This window comes from Candoia aspera, chromosome 6 (genome assembly GCF_035149785.1).
Source record: "Candoia aspera isolate rCanAsp1 chromosome 6, rCanAsp1.hap2, whole genome shotgun sequence".
NCBI lineage: Eukaryota > Metazoa > Chordata > Lepidosauria > Squamata > Boidae > Candoia > Candoia aspera.
Window position 1 is genome coordinate 47,011,905 of NC_086158.1, and position 26,845 is coordinate 47,038,749.

At 38.3% G+C, this 26,845-nt stretch overlaps 1 protein-coding gene across 1 annotated transcript in view; it reads right to left on the bottom strand.

Annotated features, from left to right (window-relative positions):
• LCOR (ligand dependent nuclear receptor corepressor) overlaps positions 1-26,845 on the bottom strand; it is a 65,492-nt gene that overhangs the window by 32,520 nt on the left and 6,127 nt on the right. Inside the window, exons 3-6 of the mRNA XM_063307799.1 lie at positions 25,102-25,234; positions 20,559-20,846; positions 13,209-13,302; positions 9,163-10,131 (exon numbers count right to left, since the gene is read on the bottom strand). Of these exons, the coding sequence (XP_063163869.1) occupies positions 9,163-10,131; positions 13,209-13,302; positions 20,559-20,796 (1,301 nt within the window). The 5' untranslated portion in view covers positions 20,797-20,846; positions 25,102-25,234. The remainder of the gene's footprint in view (positions 1-9,162; positions 10,132-13,208; positions 13,303-20,558; positions 20,847-25,101; positions 25,235-26,845) is intronic.

Here is a 26,845-nt window from a genome sequence, read left to right on the forward strand (position 1 = left end):
AAAAAGATTGTTAGAAACAGGAGCTTTGCCTTTAAAACCCATTTATTATACCCTATGGTATTTAACAGAAACTAATGAGAATGGAACATTGTGCTAGAAACTCTATACCAGACATAAAGTTAGAATCCAAAAATGATATATACGTAATGCGAACTGTGCAAACTGCCCAGATGAGGCAGCTATGATGATAGAAATTAAATGACATTATTGGGTGAATACAGTGATTCACTACGTGAAGAATAGAGCAATAAAAAAAGTTTTAAGAAAAGCAGGAATTTAAAAATTTTTTTTACTGGATTATACTTTATTCTTGTCTTGCATAAAAATACAAGATTCTTTGCAAATATAGTTTTAATATTAATCACAATGATTAGCAAAGACTCCATTTGATTTCAGATGTGTATTTCTGATACAATGAGATAGGCATAAATTAATTATTTTCATGTAGTGAGAACTTCTTCTGAACATGATAAGGTCTGAGATTTATCACATCTAGAGATCCTGGAAAAGCTCACAGTACAGCAAGGTATATTAACATTTTACTGTACTGTAGAATATTCAGAAGGAATACTGTACGTGAAAATGATAGGCAAATCTTATGGTGACATTCCTCATCAAATATTACTTATTTATAATCCAAATTCTCTCTTCTCTGTAGGAAGAATTGTATTCAATCAATCCATGTAAGACCCTGTCCTCCTGTTTCTAAGACGGATGAAAAACTTCTGCTGCAAGAGTAGATTTTTGCATTCATAGGCATCCGTTTCACTTTTCAAATACATTTGCAGCTTCAGCTCATGGAAACATATCAATCTAATTCAGTATGACTAGTACATCATGAAAAAGCATAACCTTTGTTATTTTAAAAAGACACTTTAGAAAGCAGTGCTTTAAAACATTCAAGTTTTCACAACAAAATTTATTAGAAGAATAGTGGTTCTGAAAAGTCTAGCATCCAGTGAAAACTACCATACATATTACAGCTGGGAATGTGTTTCCAAAATGACATGGCCAAATACAAGAGGGTTGTTTAACCCTTATACATGCACAATAGAATCAGCATTTTTGACATACAATGAAAACAGAGAGAGAGAGAGAGAGAACCACATGAATTAAAATTTTATAAGTACTTATCACATATATTAAGACACAGCTTATTAAGTCCAGTCAAAAAATCAGAACTGCATTAAAAATTAAATGTAGTGCAATCAAACCAAAAACCTTTAATTTGTGATCATAAGTGCTCTACTACATAAAATGTTGATCATAGCAAGGAACAAAAAAAAAAGTTGAAATCACACAGTACAAAAAAATCTGTAAATAAATACAAGCTACAGTACAAGAAAAATATTAAATTATACAATTCCGTAAAACTGTAAACAGTATATTGAAATGAGGTCCATAGATTAAAAAAGGGGGTTCCTGCTTTATTTTTCCATGACACTTTTTAGAGGTCTGTAAAAATGTACTTTTAGAGGTCTGTAAAAATGCCATTTTCCCATATTTTACATACAGAGAACTTTCTACAGTGTAAAAGCATCAAATAATAATGCAGAAGCATAGTTAGTGTATAGTTACAGTGAAACTGATGCCAGTACAAGCAGTTGTAATTATGTTAATATGTTACTCACACCAATTTTAATGTTCACAAACAGACCCATTACTACAGGTGTGAAATGCCAATACATTCATAATCAATGCACGGCAACAAGAGGTGAAACACCTGAGAAGGGCTACAGTTTGGAAGTGATTATACATTTCCATAATACATGTGCTCCTGCTGATTATTTGAAAAGTTTACACTCTTGCCATAACACACCAACTTTGGCAGAAGGGTTACTAATAAACTCAAGCCTATCTGACCCATTGGCTTCCATCACAGTGGCCAGTGCACAGAATTCCTAGAGACATTGCATAACTAGAATGTAGAGGTCAGACATCCAAGGGCCAGTGCTCAAGTTTATAAGTACCTAGGATGAAGGAGAAACCACAGCTAGACTGAGAAGCTGCCCCTGCTCTATTTACAGAGGCAAGTAGGAATGTATTTGACATTAGCTGTGCTGGCTTGGTAGTGGCATTTTTAAATATTTAAGTTTAAGATTACATATACAATATATATGTATATAACATAATACACATAATATATATAGAAATTTCTTACAATACATAATTATCAGGAACCCCCCTGCGATCTTGCTCAGTAGTAATAACTGAATATACAGAATGCCACTACGTGTCTGAGGCACTGCGTGCTGGAGAGTAATATGCAGCTTTAAAATCCGTTTGGCTGAGTTATACCTGGATACCTAAACTGAGTTTAAATTGACATTCATCAAGGATGTGCTATTAGCACATAAAAAAAAAAAAAAGCAAAACAAAACACGAGTCACTGCTAGGTTTAAGAATAGTGTACAAGTACCTGAATTGAGTGAGGGTAGTGTGTAAACTGTCCCTGAGGGTTTTCAAACAGTGTGTGTACAAGCTGGAATCCTAAGCACATTAGTTTAAAACTTACACTGTGGACTGATAAAATACCAACATTTGACGATTGAACGAGTGGAGGTTAGAAAGAGTTATGAGCAAACACTCAAAACATATTTATACATGTTTAAGCAGCAGTTAGCTGCTGTAAGCAAAAATCCCATGGATATAAACACCATATGGGACTCAAAAGAAGTTGCCATCTGTTAAGTTGTTTCTTTGATGCTAGGGCACACGACAGCCGCTGCTGACCCTCTTTCCAACAACTAAAGCAGTTTTACCTGCTAATGTAGGATGCACCTAATTACAGACTAGCAATTCAAGGTTAGATTTTTAATGAAATACTTTCTCTATAACATACTAAAATCCCTTAAGATCACTAATGCTGGTATGCTACTCTAGTTTGTTTGTTTTTTAAATTCCCCCTTCATTTAAGAAATATACCATTCAACAACTTAAACATTAAGATCCATTTTCAGTCCTCTGATGTAAAAGCATGTCAGTAAATTTATATTAAAATTTACATGGTAAAAAGGCTTGAATTTCAGCCAAAGATTCTAAATACTGCTCATTCCCTGAAGATAAAAAGGAGAGAGAATCCCTACCCATTTCCCTAGTGATATACTTTCAGACCGAGTTCCACACAATGTTCTACAACTATTCTTCATTTAGGAAACTTCACCTAGCCTCCCACATCTAGATCCCAAATCTTAAAGCCCTAAATGGTCTTTAAAAGAGTCTATTGAAATGTAAAATATCAGGCATGTATGCCAAGTTTCCTGAACATTACACAACTGAGTTATTTATTATCAACAAAATCATCTGGCCTAAAAGCAATAAATCTTTTGTGGACTGAAACTTTAACAGTACCTTAGACTTGAAGACCAGATAAATTAAGACTAGAGTTGTAATAGTAAAAGTGCTGAAAGGTCCTTTTCCTGCTTTTCTTTTTGTTATTTTTTTTCCAGATCTGATCAGACAAGTCCATTAGTGGTCTATAAAGATTAATATTTTTATAAACCTGTTAAGTTCTGTTAAATGTAGCACCAAATGTGAGGTACGTTAGAGACTGAGGTGGCACACCCATGGGAGAAGAAATATTTCCATCAGATTTTTATAAACTTGTGACCCTCAGATAATTCTTTCCTACCAAGGATTCTTAATATATGTTGTACTAACATGAGAGAAAGATCTTGGAATTTTGGTAAAATAATCAACAGGAGTGTTATGAGCAAGCTGATAATTCCTTGAAAAAATTATAATGAATGTTTTCAGGACATAATCCAGTTAGGATACTTTTGCACTATCAAGAATGCTACTGATATACAAAATGTACAAAATCCAGTTATCTGTCAGAGAAAGCATGCAATGACTAATAGCTTTTCTTACTATAGTATCTTGAGTATGGATCTTTCTTCTGTCTACATAATATCATCTGCAAATGAAAGGAAGTAAAAGTATGCCAGTTATTTCCATTTAAACTATAATTGCATTAACTTTATACTTAGCAGAAAACCTATTCACTGACTAAATTTCAACTCATGACTAGATATTCTCTGATATATTATCTAGAAAATAACCAAAAGTTCTACATCCCAGAGCTATATAATCAACTCTTTTAATTCCATTCCTTTTAGCTCCAAAGATCACTTCTGATTTAGTCACAATTCCTGATCAACCTGTTCCACCTTCTTTCCTATGTGCCCAATTATCAGGTAGTCATGTAAGGTATTATAATATCTGCTACTGCACTGTCCTCTTTTTGGGTAGAAAGAAGCTACAAGTTGTTGATAGAGTGAATGATGGAAAATAATTATCATGCATCAAGTGTACCAGAATCTCCACTAGTGAGCCCATTTCTTTTCACATTCTTAAACTGCCTAGGAACTATCTGTTTCATGAGTCAATTTGGGAAACCAATGACAAAATCACTTACCAAGTATTCACCTATCACGTTACTCAGCAATTTTGTCCCATTGAGCAAATACCTCTATAAAGAGACCCTCTACAGTTAAAAGACATGTAAATTATAAACCTGTTTATTTATTGTGAACTAAAATAATAAATGTGGACCAAAAATATATATGTCTGTCTCTACCAAATGTAAAATATGAAAAAGCCTGCAACAAAGTCTGACAATAACTGGACAACCAAATGATAAAAAGACCAAATGTAAGTAGCATAATATGCAGTCAGCAAATTCAAGTTATCAAAAGGAATGAGTGAGTGAGAGTGAGAGAGAGAGAGAGAGAGAGAGAGAGAGAGAGAGAGAGAAATCTTTTGAAACTACAAGGAAGAAAGCAAAAGAGGTCTTATCTCAATTATTTTTATTACAAACTGTTCTTTTGAAGGCTGCCTTCAACCTTGTCTAGCACATTAATCTTTCCACCTTCGGACTGAAAGAGGTGACTTAAATTTCTTGAGTTCTAGCAAAGTGCTTCTAAATAGGAGAAAATGGTAAGTGTGCTTCCCTACCTGCCTATGTGCCATGTCTCTTTTCACCTCTAAAAAACTCACTATATTTATGAGCATTTAATCCAAAATTTAGTATATAATGAAGTTGGGACTAAACGTTGTATCTACTTAAAATCAAGTTCCCTCAACTGCCTCATACTTGCCAATATTCAAGTTAAACCATTATGGAGAAAACAGCCCCATACTGGTCTCTTCTTTAAAAGACACATCACATTCTTAAAGAATATAAGAAGTTATTCAGGTTTGTTTGAAAACATATTTAAGGACACATACAATCTAGGCTTTTCTTTAGGCAGTTTGGAGCAGCCATGGAACCAAGTATGGATATATTCTTGGTGCATTTGGAAGGATGCAAGTATAGGATCTTAAAATGCTCCTATTTAATCAATTAACTTGAATAATTAAAAGTAAGGCCATAGCCCAAAACTTTTAACTTGAATTGTTGATACCTAGGGTGAGGAGGCCTGGGGCATTGGAAAAGAGGTTCTAAAATGGCTGATAGAGAGGTAATCGTTCATCAGATCTCCAGATTTTTCAGGAAATAATTTTTATATTTTATAGGTCCAAGTAAAAAACTGGTACATTTCTACACACTGGGCTTGTTCCACAGAACTGTACAATAATTAACTCCACACTTGTACCCCTACAACACTAAGCCTTACTCATCTGTATAACCTGCTGCAGCAAAAGGTCACCAACCAACATCTAAATTCCAGTACGATAGAGAACTTGATTTTAAACATTTTTACACACACACACACACATACTCACACTCACACACACTATCATTAGTCTTCTGGACTGGGAGTAAAGGGAGAACCCATCCTTCATACACTGTCTCTAAAAGCAGAGGCTGCCATGAATGATGTTCAGTTTCTTTCTTTCTGTCATCCAGGTGCAAATAATACCATCAACAGATATGCCATATTTCTACCAAATCAATTCTTGGTTTGACATACATGATTAAAATGCCCCAATTTTCCTCCTACAGACTTCACCACTTCTGAAGCATTGCACTTGACTATTCCTTAACCTGCCATGAAAATCAGCAAGAAAAACAATGCCAAAATTTCTTGCACAAGTTTATAGGAGCGTCCAGTTATTGGAAACAGGAGGAAACAAAGATTTTCTTACAAAGACAGTAGCAAACCACATTTTCCTACATTAAACTATGGTCAGTTGGGATTTTGGCCATGCAAACGTCTGCTCAGCAGAAAATTGAACATGCTAATGGGTAAACACTGATTCCATTTTTTCTACAGGCAAAATGCTCCCAAATATTACTCAAAGCTACACCAAAGGCGCCTATTAGAGCAGTCTAACTTTAATGGATCACTTAGGGATCTAAAGCAAGATACAGCCACAGGATGAACCACCTTGGAAAAAACAAGTGAGATGAAACCTTATAACAAAAGTTTAACATTAAAAAGGTGCACCTGAATATTACGACTAAGTTACAAAACCTACAATAAGATAAAATATAGATATATTTATATCTTTTGAATATTCAGCAGCGTTTTGTTTATTTTTGAGAGGCTTCTGAAATTTTAAAAAGGGACAACTAATTTTAAACATGCTTCACAAAACAATAATGGCTATTTTATATTGCAATTACCAAAGTAATGCAATTAGTGCTTTAAAAATAACCTACTTTTTCTTTTCTTTTTAAAAACAGAGACCTTTTGAGGAAATATGGTTGTTCCAAAGCTTCTGGGCTTTTTTTTTTTACCTGAATAGGAAGTGATCACAGATAATAAGTGTTACATTTCAAAGCTTTGTAGATAAGAATCTTACAATCTTCAGGTCCCAGGACTTAAATCTGAGAAAATTAAGTGTTTGGTTGCTTAATTCATTTTCTAACCAAAGCAATAAGAATACACAACTATCACTATCTATTTACAGTTCTCAACCTATGGTTTGAAATGACATACAATTAGTTCTCTTCTAAACTGCAGCATTAAAGGGTAGGCACACCATTTTTCTGCTGCACGATTGTCATCCACTTAATGATACAAATTGAAAATATTAAGTAAGTAAAATGAGCACACCAAATACAATGACAGGTTTTACGGAACTCAATTCATACATCACTTAAATAAAAACAGCCACAAAAGGTTAAACCTCAGACAGCTAAACTCTATGCAAGTGTTATACTTCTAGCTTGCAGCAAACCTTCTCCCACACTTTCAATAGCAGATGAAACCACAAATTTAAAACAGTGCATTTTTATTGCAATTTCCAGTGAAACTGGATTATATTGCAGAGTTTCTATACTACTACAGGGCTTCAAACAGATGTCTGTACTGAGATGGCATCTAGAACTGCTAAGGAACTCTGCTTTTTGAGTATGGAACTATATTAAGCAATTAAAAAAAAATACATTAACAGTAGTACAAAGCATACATGGGCTAGAAGCCCAATCTCTCTCAAGAATGAGAAGTGCATATTTAACATGACAGCAATGGTGTGCCTAACCTCTGCTTCCCAGCAATCCACTGTATTCAATCAACAAATCAAGAAGGCCAACAATTAATTGCCCCATATTCAAGCAGCAGTCCTGGGGTTACTTAGGCCTTCTTCCTATGAATCAGTCATCAGGACAAAAACTAACCATGAACAGTGCTTAATGTTGTCTTACATACAAATCCCATTGCCTCTTTTGGTTGTGCAAAGCAGAATGGAGTCCTATCAATCTTTTGCACAGCTATGATCAAATTGTCTCTCTACCTGAAGAACCATTAAGTCTAATTCAGTGAAGCTGCAGATCCAGAAAGCTTTACTTAAAGCTTAAAATGTAAGAATGAACAGATGCTTCTGTAACTAAAAAAGCTGAACTATGGATTAGGAGTGCTTCTGATGATCCACCTATGTGTGTGCTACTCCACTATTAAATCAATAGTGGATAAAACAAAAACAAAATGTCAGGAGATGCAAGAACATTTCCTGTTACTGGCAACTTTAGTATTTAAAAAGGAAACACCCATTGGGTGTTCAACCCTGACAGCGTTATAGCTAGATAAGATGCTCAGCCTAAGCCAGACCAGAATTATCTGATCATGGGTTTTATTAAAATTTGTAAAAATTTCTTCCCTGAACATTATAACATAGATCCTTCATTTATACAACTATTTAGTCAGACTACTGAGGTTGTAATATTTAGAGATTAGTGAATTTATGAGGGTTTTTGTTTGTTTGCCCAAGAATACAGTAAACTGTTATATATATTTCTGGCCCCCAGAAAGGTATGTTTAAACTAGTTGTTGGAAACACACAGTTTAGTGAACTCAGGATCAAATCTGTGAAAAGCATATTGGTCACAAAAAGCCATTTTCTGTTAAAATGAGGAATACCCTAGTATATCATTCAGTGTACCCTGATTCTCCTGAATACAAGGAGTTGTTGAGATAAGGCTACATCCTCAAGCAGGCAAGTCCAACTCTCACCTTTATAAAAGAATGAACAAAATTACAGTGAAGATAGTGTTCCAAAGAAATTAACCAAAGCATTTTGAAGGTAGTGTACGTATGTAAAGATCCCCTGTCCCATTCCAACCCGCCTCACCAGGTGAGCACTAAGCAAATTGCAAATAGTATAAACAAAAAACAAAAACCTGAATTTAAAACAAAATGGCTCCAATTAGACCCAACTAACAAACCAACCCCAAATCTCTGAATTCAAAAAGACCAATTATTGTTTTAAAAAATCCTTTCCAACCAACTGGATCCAAGGGAACAAAAAGAGAAAATCTAAATATAATCCAAAAATCCTGTTTTGTTTTCAAAGTCTGGTATTAAGAGTTCAAGAAAGGGATTATTATTATTATTTAAAAGGCCATATGAAAAAAGCAAACCCGATAAAATAACTGAAAGTCCATGCAGGCTCAAGAGGCAAGCAGTCCACTTCCATGTCTGCATTTTTTGTGAGGTAACTCAATTCTCTATAAAATATTAGAGAAACATGCAAAAGGCCAAAAAACAAAACAAAACAAAACACAAAAGGCTCTAAGCCATACTGAGCCAGAAAATTTACAAATATGCAACATTCAGAGCACCCTTTTCCCCTGTGCCCTCACGAGTCTCTGCTGAATTGCAAAGGAACATGTTCTGCACCCAGTGACTGAAGACGAGTTAGGTGCACACAGCAGGAGTTGAACAATGCCATAGTGCTCACCCAGTTTATTATTTAATTGGCACTCTACAACATCCCTAATCATCCTTTGACTCATTTGCACTGTGTGCTGCCTCTCCCTGGGGATCTATCTCAAGCTTTACAGAGACATCCTGTCCCTCCGAACGCATTAATTTCATTTTTTTCTTTGGAGGGTTTTTCAAAGTGCCCAGCCTCTCTTTCACTTTATACTCCAGGGTGCTATGGGGAATCCCATAAATACTCTGAGCTTTGGAAACGCTCATTTTCCCATTCATCACCACAGAAATTGCTTCCTCCAATATCTCACTGTTGTATTGTCTGTATCTGCCTCTTTTCTTCCGAGGTTGCTTAGAGCCAGGATCGCCCTCCTGATCAGAGGTGGAATATGGCTGTCCAGAGGTAGATTGCTCAGCATCTGAGCCCCAGGAATCTGGTCCAGGATCCAGCAAGCTCCTCCTATTTTGTTTCGGAAGGATAGCCCTTAACTTTTTACTAAGCGCGCTCTCCGTTTGTGAACCCATCACCAAAGAGCTATAGCTATACTGGTCACCAGAACGGGATTCCCATGAAAGGTCCATGCCTCGAACTTGTGGTATCTTTAAATCCACAGGAGTTGAATGGCTCATGTCCTTTTTCCCATCCTGTTTAGTTTGAAGTGCCATTTTTTGAAAAGCAGAGTTTTCTGTAAGAAAAGGAAGGTCACTGATGTTGTGGAGTGCACCATTTCCCCTGAATTTCATTCGGGTGAAGTTGAATTCGTAGTGTGGTTTTGCCCAAGAAGCCTCCCTGGATAGTATCATGTGCTGTCCGTGATTCTGCAGCCCAGATGGCCCATGGCTGGCAGCGGTAGCATGCTGGTTTCTGCTCAGCAGTTCTTCGCTTATCTGCAGTGATCGAGCCAATGGAACTTTGAGAGATGTGGAGTGGCCAGACCCTTCCCTCGTTCCATCCTGCCAGCTTCTTGGGGGCACCCCATCACCACTCCGAAGTCCCTCTGCATGGTGCTGGCTGGGTCTCCCAGGTCGCCTAATTGGATGGAAGGAAACTGATGTGAGCAGGACTTGCACAGGTAGGGAGGAATGGGTGAGGGGGCCACTCCTTTATTAGAAGGCCTTGCTTGGGTAACATCACTTTTTGTGGTTTTATTATTTTTTTTTAAAGTCTCAGCAGTCAGTTTTTAAAAACTTGTTCAAAAAACAAAGAGAAGCTTTTTGGGCAAAGAAAAATGAAACCTGTCAGCTGGTCTTTGGTTGGGTTCACAAAATCTTGGAGCAGAAAAAACTTCGCGCAAGTGTCTGAAAATAGCATCTTAATTATAGATTAGAAAGGAATAATCATCAGAGTCTATTCACGATTGTATTACTAGTGTGACGTTACCACTAAACAAGTACAGTAATAAAAGAGTAAGCCAAGTGACAAATTGCAGCAAATTCAACACACGCTCATACACACCAGCCATCTGCACTTTTTATAAAAGGTGAAAGCTCTGGAGGATATGGATTCACACTATACATGCTGGTTGCTGCTCAGCATCAGAGCTGTTCAGCAGAACTCAAATAATTTTCTCTTTCCATTAAACACTAAAACAAAAATAAATGAATAGTTCACAAATTAAGTACTAAAGTCCAGACTTCATTTATTTAAAAAATTCGACATCATGAGTTACAAAAACATTAGTCTCATTTTTTCCTTATGCCAAGTCATGAAAAGACAGTTTCTTTGTTTCAGGACTACTTAGCAATCTATGCAACTTTAGAAAACTTTCCAACTTTACTAATTCAACAGATTAGGAATTAATCTATTTTAATTGTATCCACAGTTTAATCAGACTATTAAAACATGCAAATTATTTATTCTTATAAATAATCTGCACAAATATATGTAACACATTCTTTTTATTGTGCCTATTAGGACAATCATAATGTATGTAAGTTTTCCCATTTTACAAGCAGGAAGATCTGAGAGCATGGAATGCAAAAAGAAAGAACCTAAAAAGATTTTAGGGCTTCTAATCCTTTAGATCTATTTTCAATATTAGACTCCAAATTTAAAGCTTGTTTTGATAACAAGTATTATTGTTTCTGAACAAAACCACCCCAGTGGGTTACACTTCTAATAGATATTTAAACATGTGCTGTATATTTCTACAAGTCTGATAACAATGAACCACTGTCCAGGCAAGATTAATTAAGAAGACGAATGTTCACTGGCATTAAGTTTAACAGTACAAGCATAACCATAGACAAACAGTACTGTTCAACAACTCTTAATGCCAACTTCTCTACATAAGACACAGCAAAATATGCTGATCTTTTGAGATGATTTTCAACTATCCATGTTGAATGGAATGTTTAAAACAGATTACAGAACTTACTAAATTGTTCAGAAAATGAACAGATATAGTCATATATTCCTTTATAAGAAACTTCGGAGTTTTAGGAACCTAGAGATCACAGGGTCAAATAAAGAGTCCATGTAGTGAGCAATTTAAATACTTCTTTTTGCAATTAAAGTCAGTGGCTGCCAACAATGGCTATTTTTAGGTAGAAGTCCAACAAATTATAACAACATATTTACATGTCTAAACTAAGCCTGAAGAAAATATTTTTATATATTCTATCCTGGCTCTTATATCTATTATAGCCCTTACAATGCCATCCTGTATCTCTTTACTTCTAAATGACTTCTATCAGCACACATAGCTAAGAATTCCAAACTGACAGGACTATACAACCTTTTTCAAGAGAAATATTTCCCAGTACAGAAGCAAAAAAGCATCATCAGTACTTTTATTCAGTAATTTATCTTGAAAACATCCCCAGTACAAGTAAATACAAATCTACCTTGACTTAATGAACCACAAGAAACTAGTGTGATGACAGTACTATGTTGTAATAATAGTCTATTTCTCCTCTTTGCCCAAATCTTAACAAAATTTGTGCAATTCTTCACCCACTAGTTTGCTTTGGTGCCCTTGTCCAAATACTGTGTTCATTATTATTAAGCACTCTTGTTTGGTTTCTGTTAAAGCATTCAAACTATCAGCTATTATCATTTAATTCTGCTGAAGAATGAGGCCTGGCTCAGTTATTCAGCCAACCTCATGCGGTGCCTTATAGCAGTCTACAGAGTTTTCAGAAGCCTACTAAACAAAGCGGACAGGGCTATGATTGTAGACAGCTGCTAAGGAGTCAAGGGCTCGGAAGATCTACCTTTCACTTCAGACTCGTAAGAACTGTAGAGTTGTAAGGGACTACAAGGATAATTTCTCTGCAGTGTGCAGGAAAACCAGTTAAACCTTCTATGAGATGTGGTTTAACTTCACTGACATGTATCCTCTCAACAACAGTTTTTCAATGGCAGTTAAACCAAGTGTTAAATTGTTCTAAATGTAATTCCTGATCTGTATTGTATTTGGTATTGCATCTGGGATAACGTATTATGATGAATGGTTACTATATTCTGTGTTTAGTCCATAATATCACTGTTTCCCACGTGAAAACTTTGGAGCAGGCATACTAATTGTGAAAAGTAGAATCCATAGATGATGGCAGGAAAGGTATCTGAAGATCCTCTAAAAATTGTAATAGGCCCTCCAAGCACAGCTCACATACAGGCATAACAGTATGAACTAGAATCTCTATAAATGATCTATATATAGGGATGCTGTAATTGCAATTATAATATAATCTTTAGAGTTGCTATGATAATATAAATATATATAGGCTTTAAATTACCCTATGTAATTTGTACTGGTTTCAAGTCAAAAGTACTGGTTCATAGAACTAGTGCCTCACACAATTCTTGGCAGGTTTTTAAGCATAATAATGGCCTAAATGCTTTTGCAGTCAATTCTGTGGGTGTTAATAATTAGATATAAATTTAGACTTTAAGGCTGAAAAGTCGTATGTCTATATTTCAATATATTCAAAGTAAGACTGATTATTTCTCTTGAATTTATAGTTGAAAATTGGAAATAAGGTATTTTCTAAGTTAATTAATTATAATCCAAAAGGTTAAAAACTCAACCTATCACAAGCAGTGGACCCCAATTATACCTCCAAGCATGAGGTGTGAGCAAAAAGATTAAGAATTTCTCTTACCCATTCCCAGGAGTAGCAGAGCAGCCAGGTGAATGGCTCAAGGAGGCGTTGCCTGCACAAGGACTTTTCTTAGTGGACAGATCAAGCACTCCGTCTGCAACAACATGAGCATAACTTGAGAATGGGAAAGAATGGGAAAACCAAACACATACTTGAAAACCTGTTACGGTCAGCCTCAGGTTAATCTTCGATCAATTCAATGTGTCTTCCTGAACTATAGTGTCTTATCACATCAATAACATATTTTTAAATTTAGCAAAAATGCCAAAGCAAAAACTTCCGAATATTTTTGCTAGCAAAGGTGAAGAGCTTTTCAATTAGTATAAATATTTCTAGGCCAAAAATGTTAATCATGCAAGTTCTAGGACAGTAGGCTATATCCTAGAAAGACATGGAAATTTTTTTGAGATTTTAGCCATGGAGACTGGCTTAACATTTCTTCCCCGTATGATTTCCAAATGAAATTACTTAGAAGCATAGACTCATAGATTTAAAAAGAACCTTGGAGAACTTCTAGTCCAATCCCTACCCAGGGCAGGAATCCTTGGACCATCTCTGACAAATGGCTGTCCAACCTTTGTTGAAAAGCACCAGTTATGGAGTGCCTACCCTGCTATTCCATTACTTAATAGTTCTCACTGTCAGTAAGTTCCTCCTTATTTCAAGTTTGGATCTTTCTTTGTAAAGCTTCATCCACTGGTTCCTGTCCTACCCTTGGGCACTATGGAGAATAAATCCATAATTTCTTCCCTGTGACAGTCCTACAAATATTGAAAGACTGCTATTATATCTTCCCTTCATCTTTTCTTCTTCAAACTAAACATACCCAGTTCTTTTAACTATTCTTATGATCTAGCCTCCAAGCCACTCACCAGCTTGTTGCTCTTTTCTGCACTTTTTCCAGTTTCTCAGCATCCTTTTTGTATTGTGGCAACCAAAACTGGGTACAATATTCCAAAAGTGGCCTGATCAGTGTAGTACTATCACTTTCTCTGATCTTGGCATTAAACCTCTCCTGATGCAGCCCAAAACTGCACTCACTCTTTTAGGAGCCACAGCACACTGCTGGCTCATGCTTAATCTGTAGTTTACAGGACAACCTGATCATTCTCACAAGTACAACTGCTGAGCCAGGTACTACCTATCTTGTTTCTGTTCTTATCTAAATGCAGAACACTACATTTCTCACCACTGAACTGCATTTTGTTGGTTCAATGTTCAAGTCTATCAAGATCCTTTTGAACCCTGAGCCTGTCTTCTGAGGTGTTGGCAATCCTCCCCACAACCCCAGGTTTGTGTCATCTGCAAATCTGCTGAGCATCACTACTATATCCTCTTCTAAGCAATTTATAAATATTTTGAAGAGCACTTGGTCCATGACAGAACCCTGAGATATTTTACTGCATACCCTTATTCATGTAGATGTAGATCCATTAAGGGCCACACGCTGGGTACAGTTGTTCAATCAACTGCAAATCCATTTGATAATGGGGCTATCCATCCCACATTGTTCTATTTTATCAAGGCGGCGGCTCTGGTCAACTTCACTGAATGTCTTACTGAAGTCTAGATACACTTATACCCATAGCATTCCCTTGGTCTACTAATTTAGTCACTTTGTCAAAAAAAAACCCAGTATGATTTGTCTGACACAAGCTATTTTTAATGAATTGATGGTTATAGTAATCACCTTGTTCCTTTCTAAGTGCTTGCAAACCCACTGCTTGATGCTCTTATCTAGGATTTTCCCAGTAGTGAAACACTTTTCTCTAAACGAACTCCATGGCCAGTCTCCTAGGATTGCATAAGTTAAGAACATTGTAAAAAATCTATTATAAATAACTCTAAAGAAGCAACTGGAGGGAACTAAGAGTTGTCTGACTAATGAAACTTTATATTCACTCAAAATGCACACTCCTATTAGTGTATTTATAAATGCCCAAATCCTAAGATTATCTTTGCAGGTTTTGCTTTGTGAAATAGAGTAAAAATTCAAGCTTTTCCTTTTCTAGCAAATTCAGATCAAAGTTCCTGCTATGCTAAGTGACACCCACACTATCTTTAGCACACTAATGAAGAAGCTTATTGCAGATCTAAATCTTTTAGTTTCTTTCGTAGCGAAATAACACTCACAATCTTTTATACTGTCAATGTTTTCTGATTTAATAATTACTCAAACAATCGGTAGCTAAAACAAACATAATCTTAGCAATACATACTTTGCTTCTGACATCTGCAAAGGGGGGAGGGATTCCTACCAAGTGGGTAATGCCTTTTAAAGTCCTCATTATTTGTAGAGGTTCCATTCTAGCCTATCCATGGTAACAAAACAATGAACAACGAGACCTTGGAAAACATACTCTGTGCATGCACAAAAGCCCATCCTCTATTTTGTACATGTAAAAAATTACCCAATAAATATTCCAAAATAGAACCACATGCCAAACTTGTAGATATATGGAATATTTTCCTGTGAATAATGAAGTCTGGTCTGTTTTCAGAATTCATGCATTCATGTAACAGGTAATGAAACATGGATAATGAAGTCCAACTGTACAACTATATTATTTGTCAATATCACCAGACACCCAATTAAAAGTCTTGAGTTTCTCTACCAAGGAGGAGAATTGGTACATAGAATTAACATCCTTTGTCACCTTTCCTGGATCAGGAGGCTTTACTCACAGTCACTCATGTCCTTCTCACCACGCAGCTGTATTCTTGTAATGTGCTCTACATTGGGCTGCCCTTCAAGACCTCCTGAAAGTTTCAGCTATTACAGCAGGCAGCAGCCCAGGCAATTAAGGGAGCATTGAACTTTGCCTGAGGAACACCACTAAAACAGGAGCTGCGAAGGCTGCCAGTTGCTTCCAGGTGCAATTCAAAGTGTTGGCTGTCACTTTTAAGGCCCTATGTGGCTCACGGCCTGGGTACCTTTGTGTTTCTTCAAGCTGAATTTGCCTGTCCACTAAGCTACAGGGAGAGTATTTGTGGAGGGTCCCATCATTGTAGGAGGGGCCAACTTCAGGGACCCAAGGCTCAAGTCTTCTTAGTGATGGCCCCACTTATTTGGAACAGCTTAACACCAGATATCCAACCATCCACTCTTTACTACATTTTCAGAGAGCTATAAAAACATAGTTCTTCAGGAAGGCATTTGGGGATGGGTATGATCATGCTATCCCCAATGGTGATGCATCAGACTGATTAAAAAAATAAATTCATACAATTATAAGTTTACTATGTTTCTACTGTAAGCTACTCAGTTTCTGAAAATTGGGTGGCATATAAATTGTAGAAACAAACAAACAAACCCTGCTTCCTCTCTCCCTCAGCTTAAACTTAACATAGAAAATAAAGCTTTTTATTATGTCCCTTCTCAAGTTCAACGAACCTGCATCTAGCGCTCAAATCTAACCCAATATGCAGGAAATAAAACTTGTCTTGATCTTTATCAGTCTTCACAATATGGGATTACAACTCTTGTTCTTCACTGTCTCCTCCCTTTCTGTCTCTGCTTCTCCCTTGGTTCCTACTCAGCCATTTCTGGAATTTTAAAAATAGTATTCCACCACTAGACTAGGAGTAAGGAGCCTCTGAAAGCACAACATTGCTTTAAGTACCTTGCACCTTTTGCCCAAAGTAAGAACAGAGGGCACTCAAAGCCAGGTGATTGTGGGCTCTCTCTCTTATTAGCATACATGCTGGCAAGACTATGTTTTGAAGGAAAGACAGGGATCCACCATAGGTAGATGAATACAGGAAGCTTTTGATTAGTGTGGTTAATAAATCCCAGAATATGGTCGCATTAGTCAAATTCACACTATCAGGGGGTGTCAGGAGAGGTTTCATCTCCTAAAAGCCCTGCCCACAGACATCATCTAGTCCAATGAAACAGATACAGCTACCCTTTTATTGCAGTACAATAACATTAAAAGCAATGCCAGCAGTATTAAACTATAATATAATATTGTATTACACCACTATGTTCTTATTAATAAAGTAACATTGAAATAATCCAACCAGAGGGCAGGGAATTAATATGAGGAATTCATAAGTTTCTTGCAATGCAATACAGTCAGACTATCAGTTAAACAAAAAGCCAAACTGAGTTCCATTAAAACTGATGAGAATCTTGGTGGGAATCCTAGGGGGGGGCACTCACTGGAATGACAGAACCAAAGGCTGAGATAGGTCCTATCTTCCAGTACTCAAGTATTCACCCCCAATGCCAGGTCACTGGATCCCAGTGGCTTTGGGCTCTGATCAGTTTGTAACTACACCTCCCTCATCCATGAGTTTATCTTGGATAAGGCAGATAACTTAGTTATTTTTCCACAGAGTCACCCAATGACCCTCTTTAAGGTGGTTTGTTCGTTGCCGGAGAGAGATAAATCATAGGACCATCTATAGGGCTGCTGTGAAGAATACAGGTAGGTTGCGATTAGTGCAAGTTTGAATAATGTGATATTTGATTTAGTGATAATTGTAAATTGATACCAGGTTGTGTTTAATGCAACCCAAAATTCAGTTAATGCTAGGCTAGCACATGCACAATTGAGGCTAGTACATGCAGTTTTAGTTGGGGGGTTTTAGGCACTGCTAATCATACAATGAGATGTTGGAATGCCTGAATCTACGGTAGAATTTTTTGTTTTTATTTTGCTTTCTAAAACTACTCTGATTTTGTTAACCATACATTTAAACTGTAAGTATATTCTTTTAGCCTTTACTGTAATCTTTCATTAAGATACATATAAAAATTTGTTTAATTTTTTTCATTGCCTATTTCCATCAAGCTGGAACCAATTACCATGTTTTCCATAGAAACATCACTTTGAACAGAGTGAATTTGAATAATGTGACCATATCATGGGATTTGAAGAGCCTCATGTGGTGCAGAGTGGTAGGCAGCAGTTTTGCAACTGAAACTCTCCCCACAATCCGAGTTCGATCCCAGTGAAAGCTGGATTCTTGGATAGCCTGCTCAGGTTGACTCAAACTTCCATCCTTCTGAGGTCAGTAAAATGAGTACCCAGCTTGCTGGGGAAGGTGACGACTGGGGAAGGCAATAGTAAACCACCCTGCTATAGTCTGCCAAGAAAACGCTGCGAAAGCGGCATCCCTCCAAAGGGTCAGACATCACTCCGTGATTGCACAGGGGACCTTTCACTTTTCATCATGGGATTTACTAACCACACTAATCGAGACCTTCCTGTATTCTAGGCATCTACTGGATAAATGTGCAAATTCACCTGGATTCTGGGCAAGTCCTGTTGAGGTGACTGAAGCACAGTCTTGTGTGGTTAGCTGGGACAAGTATGAATCTGTAACTCCTGAGGAAGTGTAGAGTGTCCTTAGGATTGCTAACCCAATCACCTGTGTATTAGATCCATGCCCCTCATGACTGATGAAGGTGGCCAGGGAGGTGGCTGGGTCCATGTGGTAGCGTCAGCTTTGTTGACAGAAGCAGTTCTGTCTTCCTTGAAGAGGGCAGTGTGCGCCTTCTTTAAGAAGCTATTGTTGAACCCAATTTTTAACCAGTCTACAACCTTCCCCTTTTAGGGAAGATTATTGTTGAGAAGATCAGGTTGCAACTTCAGAGGACTTGGGAGGAAACAGATTATTTAGATCCCTTTCAGTCAACTTTCAGAGCGGGACATACTATTGAGACAGCAATAGTTGTGTTCATCAATGACCCCTGGCAGAACAGGGACAAGTGATGCAATTGTGAATTGCCTACAGGGATAGGAGTAGTGGACGCAGTGTTCTCCTCCTTTCTCTGTGGTTGGTTCTAGTCAGCTTGGGTGGGGAATGATATTGAGCCAAAGCCTTTGACATGCACAGTGCCACAGGACACAGCTCTCTGACCCCTCTTTAATAACATGAGACCAGTGGATGAGATCACTGTGCCTAGAGGCTGGGGGTTGGGGGTCTGGATGGGGAGGAACAGACTCAGGCTGAATCCTAGCAAGACCAAGTGACTGTAGGTATTTGGATCAATGGAACAGGAGACTTCCCATCTTTAGTCCTGAATGGAGTTGCACTTCCCTATTCAAGCAATTTGGGAGTCCTGCTTGAAAAGCAGTTGATAGCTGTGGCCAAAAAAGTGTTTGCACTGATTATTTATCTTGTACATCAATTGCACCTATTTCTAGACTAAGAGGTCCTTGGAACAGTCACTCATTCTTTGGTCACCTTACATGAGGACAATTTCAATGCACTCTACAAGGAGCTATCACGGAAGACCACTTGGAAGCTGTAGCTGGTCCAGAATATGGCAGTATGGGGAATTATGGGCATGTCACAGTATGTCCATGTAACCCTTTGCTTTCTGAGTTGTGCTGGTTACCAATAGGCCTCAGGGTACAATTCAAGGTGCTGGTTATGTCCTATAAAGCTCTTCAGAGGCATAGGATCTGACTATCTGGGGGATCATCTGTCTCCTGTGGTGTCTGCCAGTCCTGTCCGATTTCACATTGTTGGTATGCTTTGGGTTCCATCAATTAAACAGTGACATCTGATGGGATCCAGGAAGTGGGCCTTTTCTGTTGTAGCGCCTACCTTCTGGAACAGCATCTCCACAGAGATCTATGGCCCCTACCCTGGCCTTGTTTAAACAGGCCCTTAAAACATGGCTGCTCCTCAGAGCCTGAGCTAGGGTAGGTAGCAGGCCCCTTGTGGGAGTGTTCTATGCTAAAGAAGTGTGTTTTACTCTTCTTGGATGTTTATTACTTTTTCTATTTTGTACTGTTCCAAATTGTTTTTAACAACTTCACGGTGAAGAGGTATTGTGGATTTGGGCAGCCACACAAATTTCATAAACAAACAAACTTTAAAAAATTGCTGACCATGCCCAATTTGTCATAAAAAATAAAGCTTTTCTTTTAAAATAAGGATTATAGATAGGGGTACACACAAATGATCAGGGCCAACTACTGCTTAAACACAAATAATAGCTACCATCAACATGAAATGACAAATATTGGACTGCAAAAGCATCAGGAATGAAGAATTTCATGACTTTTGAGCTCCAGCACATGTTCAGGTATTTTGAAATGTGGTTTTCATCTCTGACATTACACAGATCTTCAATGCTTCCAACACTCAGTGTGACCACAAGGCAGAAACAGCTTTTCCCAATACAGCCACCTCACTGACAGATTTGGGACAGAAAACAGAATTTGAGGCCTCATGTGCAATGGGCCAATCTGCTGGGGCAGAAGTTTCCCAAACTTGTCTTATTCACTTCTCACAATCATAATTTATTCCTCTATTCATTTAGCAACTCATGAATAACACATTGTAACTACCTGCAAAAAACTTTAGACAGAAGTGTGATATGCATACCTTGTTCACTAGGATCCAACTGTGACTTTCTGACAGTGAGGTCCAAGGGTGAGTCCTGGTCAGCCATGAGAAGTTTGCTGAGCACGGGATTCTGAGCTGTTGCACCCGCAGTGGATGAGGCAACCGGAGATGCTTTCAGCAGGCTTTGGTTCTTTGTGCTATTGGGCGAACTGGAGTCCTGAGTAGAGCTAGTTTTTGAGGTATATTCAGCAGCAAATTGTCGGATCATCCGCTGCATGATCTCACGGGCCACTAAGGGAATGTTGGGGTCAGAGACCCTGGGACTATCTAAAAGGCATAACATTTGAAGTAGTAATACTCAGAAAAAAATATAAAGCCTGAATTATGAATTCATAATCTAAATATATCAAAATATTTTCAGTATCATGTTCAATTATTTTTAAATGGAAGCTCAAGATTGAGACATATTTATTTTATTTGACTTGGACACTGCCCAACACCCATTGACTCTGGTTGGCTCACAGAGTGAAAACAATCAACAATATATAATCCAGATAAAAACAATGAACAACATGACAAATCTGGCCAAGAGCAACATACATATGCCCTACAAAGGGCTCCAACCACCCTAGCCTAAAGCCTGGGTAAAGAGCCAGGTCTTTTAAGATCCTCTGCAATGCCAACAGGGTGGGAGCCATCTGGATTTCAGGAGGAATCTCGTTCCACAGGGCTGGTGCTGCAACAGAGAAAGCACACTTCTGGGGTCCTGATAGATGATACTGCTTAATTAAAAGAACCTGGAAATGCACCAACCCTGCTGGATTGAACCGGCCAGACTGTTACCATGGAAGATAGGCAATCCCTCAATTAACCAGTCCCAATGCCATGTAGGGCTTTATAGGTCATAACCAGTGCCTTGAATCACATCCAGAAGCTAACAGGCAATCAGTGCAGCTCATGAAGCAGTGGTGTCACATGGGCATACCGAGGCATGCCCATCACTGCTATACCACTGCATTCTGGACCAGTTGAAGGTTGCTGGTGGTCCTCAAGGGCAGCCTCATGTAGAGCACATTGCAGTAGTTGAACTGTGAAGTGACTGTCTGGAGGACCTCCTGATCTAGGAGAGGGTGCAACTTTTATACCAGATGAAGCTGTGAAAAGGCCTTCCTAGCCACAGCTGCCATCTTATAAGAAATATAAAGCAAGTAGCAATTGCAAAACTCTTCCTCCCACATAGCTTCTTCTCTTAACATTGGTTTCAGAGAATACTAATGTCATGAATGCATTAGACCAATATAACACCATCTGATTTCTAATATTGCTAAATTTTATGGTATAATGCAATCTTACTAAACTAAAATTTTCTTCAGAAGTGAAACAATGGGGAAACAAATTAAACATAGAGGTATTTCTTTGAGGCAGTGGTTTACAAAACCAGTATCTACTATAATAGTACTCAGGCAATGGAAGATCTGTGAGACCTAGATATTTTCTCCAATGGAATTCTAGGTTTGCAACATTTAGATCACCAAAGAAAACCAAACTGCTATAACCATGATATCTAAAAAGCATGATCATACACATTCCTCTTTCCTAACCCCTGGCTCAGTCTGTACCATGTGAATAATACCTGCCTACTTAATGGGCTGTCATAAAGATAACTGACATAATGTATATGCTGTGAACACTTGAAATGTGCTAAGTAAAAGCTATTGTTATTAGTAATCCTGCTGATTCTTTCTTTTTCTTACTAATTCAACATTTGAGAGCATCATTCATGAGCACTACTACTTGAAAGACAAGTTTAAGGCACAATTTTGCCAGACCAATCATTTAACAACCCCACCAAGTTTTTTGTTTACTGTTTTTATTCTATACATTTATGAATTTTGGCTCTGTACAACAAAGTTATAGATCAACAAAAATATATACATGATAAAAACACAGCAGCAACACCAGTAGCAAAAAGAAAGGTGGACAAATATTCAGTTTACAGTGTATTCCTATTTTTTTAAAGGTGAACCAGGAATTCTAGGGAGAGTTTGGATGATTAGTAAGACTAATCAATTTGTGTAATATTTATTAATTTGTGAATCTGCATGCTAAGCCCTCAGTTTCACATAATGCTGTCAACAAAAAGAAATGACACAAGGCATCTTGGAGGGCAGGGAGAGGGAGGAAAGCACACCAGTGATGAATAAGGGCTATAAATAAGAATTTAAGTGATGGAAATACTCAAGTCAGTGACAGTAGAAGACAGACATAAACAATACTCAATCTTCTCTTTATTCTACGCAGCACAGGTTGGAAAATTTGGGGGGCTCACACATGTTCAAGTGGCCATAAAAATGTATCTGCACATTTTCATACCTCCCCCACACACCAATTCAACATACAAACAGAAAGCAGCAACTTTATCCCTTTCTTCCTGCTCCAAATGACTGCTTATCCACTGCTTTTAGCTGATCAGCTAGGCAATGTGGAAAAAATGAACAGAACTGCAGAAACCATGTCCAAGTGCTGCAAATAATCTGTGGGTTATCTATGCATGCTTTATTTTATTTTATTTATTTTTTATCCCGCCTTTATTATGTTTATCAATAACTCAAGGCAGCGAACATACCTAATATTCCTTCCTCCTCCTATTTTCCCCACAACAGCAACCCTGTGAGTTGAGTTGGGCTGAGAGAGAATGACTGGCCCAAGGTCATCCAGCTGGCTTTCATGCCTAAGGTGGGACTAGAACTCTCAGTCTCCTGGTTTCTAGCCTGTTGCCTTAACCACTAGACCAAACTGGCCAAGCAAAACACAAAGGAAATAATTTGAAGAATGGTGTAGTGCTTCTACTCAGCTCCTAATGCATAACATAAGCTATAGGATCCTTAAGTGCTGATCCAGTTAGAAATCTCAGTTCACTAAGCTGGCATACACAATATACTGCCCAAGTTATTCCAAATCATACAAAATCACCTCTGAATATGTACAAATATAAGATAAATACACAGATACAATATTTTACAAGTTTTAATAAAAGGATTACAGGTAGTCCTCAGGTTATGATGGAAATTGGGATTGAAATTTCTGTCGCTAAGTGATGAGGTCATAAAGCACGACTGCATTGCTTAGCGACAGCAATCCCTGCAGTCCCAGTTGCTGCCGTTAACTGAATCACAGCAGTTTTTAGGCAATCAAAGTCAGTGGGGAAGCCAGCAGGAAGTTGCCAGCAGGCAGGTATGTGGCTACTGCCAGGGAGGGCAGGGAATGCATGGGTGGCTGGAGTGGCATGGTGCAAGTGCAGCAAGGCTTAGGGTGGTTGCTGCCAGGTGGGGGAGAGTGCACAAGGGGCCGGTGCAGCAAGGTTAGTGGAGGGTGCTCTGGGATGCTGAGTGGCGGGGAGGCTTGGGGAGAGCGTGTGGGGGTGTGCAAGTGGCGGGAGAGGCACAGCGAGGCTTGGGGAGGGAGTGTGAGGGTGTGCAGGAGGTGCGGTGAGGCTTGGGGAGGGTGTATGCGGATGTGTGAGTGGTGGGGGAGGTGTGGCAAGACTCCCGGAGGGTGTGAGGGAGGTGCAGCTTGGAGGTGTGCAAGGGTGTGAGGTGTGGCAAGGCTCAGGGAGGGTGTGTGAGTGGCCAGCATGGCACGTGCATAAAGAGGCTGGGGCAGGGTTCGTGGGGGTGGGGTAGACTTACCCCACTTGCAACCTTCCCTGCTGGATTCCCCACTGACTTTCTGGGGAAACCGGCAGGGAAGGTCACAAATGGCAATCACATGATCACGGGGCACTACAACTAGCTGTAAGTGCGAACCAGCTGCCAAGCCCCCAGATCAAGATCACATGACCACGGGGGTGCTGGGACAGCTGGAACTCCAAGGACCAGACATAACCACCATTTGTTCAGTGCCGTCATAACTTCAAATGGTCACTGAACAAATGGTCATAAGTCGAGGACTACCTGTATTGAAGAGTTTGGTTGATAAGGATTTTGATAACCAGCTCAATACACAATGCAAAATGCCAACAGATAACAAAGAAAAGGCAATGCTATTGAACTACTTTGGTTCAGTCAAAAAATTACATGATCCACTAAGGCATTGTGAATGGTAAGATGAAGGGGCAAGATTGAAGATTGAGACTGAAAGAAACATGGTCAGGGACTACCAATTTATTTAAAGGTTAAATCTCCATGACCAAATAATTTTATCTCAAGGAACCGGTGGGATGTGCCACGCTGGGACATCACAGCAGAAGCTGAGAGGAGGGATAGAAGGGAAGGCAATGGGACATTGGTGGTGACAGATGAGAGCAGAGGAAAGGGAAGGCACTGGGAAGAACAGGGGAGTGTGCAGGCCACTGAAATATGCTGCACTGAGTCACTGGTAGAGGAGGCTGAGGAAAGAAACAGGAGGAAGGGAAGGAAAGAGACTGGAAAAATTGGGGATCAGGCAGACCATTGGGAAATGTTACACTGACAGTTGATGACAGGAGAGGAGGGCAATATTTAGCCAAAGCAAAAGAAATATTAAAAAAATAATAAATCTAACCATTACATTAGACATCTCTTTTTTTATTATTAAGTCCAACCTTTTCGATAAAAGACTTCATGGAGGAATTCTTCCGCTTGCCTCTCAAACCAAATGATCTTTGTTTGCTCTCGTCTAAGCAGAGCGTGGTGCCCAACTTCAAGCACTGGATCATCCAGACTGACTAAATGTTCCTGTGAAAACATTTAACAAAAGAATAAAAACACAAATACTTCTCCTTGTTGTTAAATTTAATAAAACTGTAATACTATTCAAATAGTCAAGTAGTTAATATGCCAGCATATAACCCAGTTTCATTGATTAGGGTTGCTGAATTATTCCACAAGTTCTATCTTCTTAATGGAATTATTTCTAGATAAATATGTTCTAAACCTATCTCCAAAATCTAGGATGGATAACCTGTGGCCCTAAGGCTAAATGCAGCCCAAAAAAGCTTTGGGTGTGGCCTAAGAGGAGCTCCAAAAGATAGTCATCAAATTGTATCTCCAAAATCTCCAAAATCTAGGATGAGGAAAAGGGGAAAATATATCACAGGAGAAGTATATTACCTATATTGCAATCTAATTTAGTTTGATCCTGGCCTCGTTTAATGCTATTGTAATGAGACCCCACACATATTCTGGGTCTGATAAAAGTACTTAATATGAAGAAACCATCTCCTCTATATTCAACAGGTGTATAAAACACAATTTTTACTAGTCTAAAAGAAGTATCAGGCATTTTCCTCCAAACTGATCAAGAAAACTAACATAAAACAATTCCAGTTAAGATATTGGAAGGGGATATTGTAGGGGAGAGTGGCAGTGTGCCTTACTGAAATAAGACATCACATGCAGAAAAAACATCACGCAAGGAAAGAGGACAGGAAAAATGCTATTATCATTACCAACTACAGCTTCGTTGATAAACCTCCACTTCTCTAAACTCATAATCTTGCTTCCAGGAAATTATTTCAATTTTTTCCTTCTTCTTCCAGCCATTCCCAATTCGCTTCAAATTTACTGGGAAGTTTTCTGACAAAACATCTGATATCAAGACACAGGCTAAAGTAAGGATGCACAACTACTGTTGGTTTGAAGGTCTCTCCAGTAAATGCATTGCATGTAAATGACCACAATGCAAAAGTGGGCAGAACTATTCTGATTAGTATTAATTTTATTTTTTAATAATTTGCTGCCACACAAAATTCCAAAATTAACATATAATTGCATCTTTTTTTTCTGTGTACTTGTTTCTTATTCTTTTTTAAAAAGAAAAAAATAGTGGCAGTTCTTTTTACCTAGGGATGTGAAGATCTTAAAAAGAATATTTGTTTTGATGAACATTTGATCAAAGCAACCTGGTAAAGAGAAGCACCTCCTCTTATTTCTAAGCAGCTGAATCAGAGTGTTACTTTGACTGAAAAAAGCTGCTTCCCTACTATACAGAAGCCTCTTTCCCAATGTGAGGTGGCTTTGCCTACTTTTCATTTGATCATCACAAGATAGTGCAAAGGGGGAAATGGGGGGAGGGGAGTTTGGCAGAGAGCAAAGGGGAACTGTAGGCTGCACTGGACATCTTCTCAGGCTGCACTTCTTGTATTCATGACCTAGAGAAAACAAAATAATCTAGACAAACTTCAAGAGATGAATACTATGTTCACATCATGTTCATTATGTATGTAAATGCCTTGATACCTTCAGTCAAGGTTGAACTTATCATTAGTCCAGATTCTATGGCAACTGTGGCAAAATTACTACCTGAACATCCAATATAAGTATACAATGAGATTCAGTGCATTAATG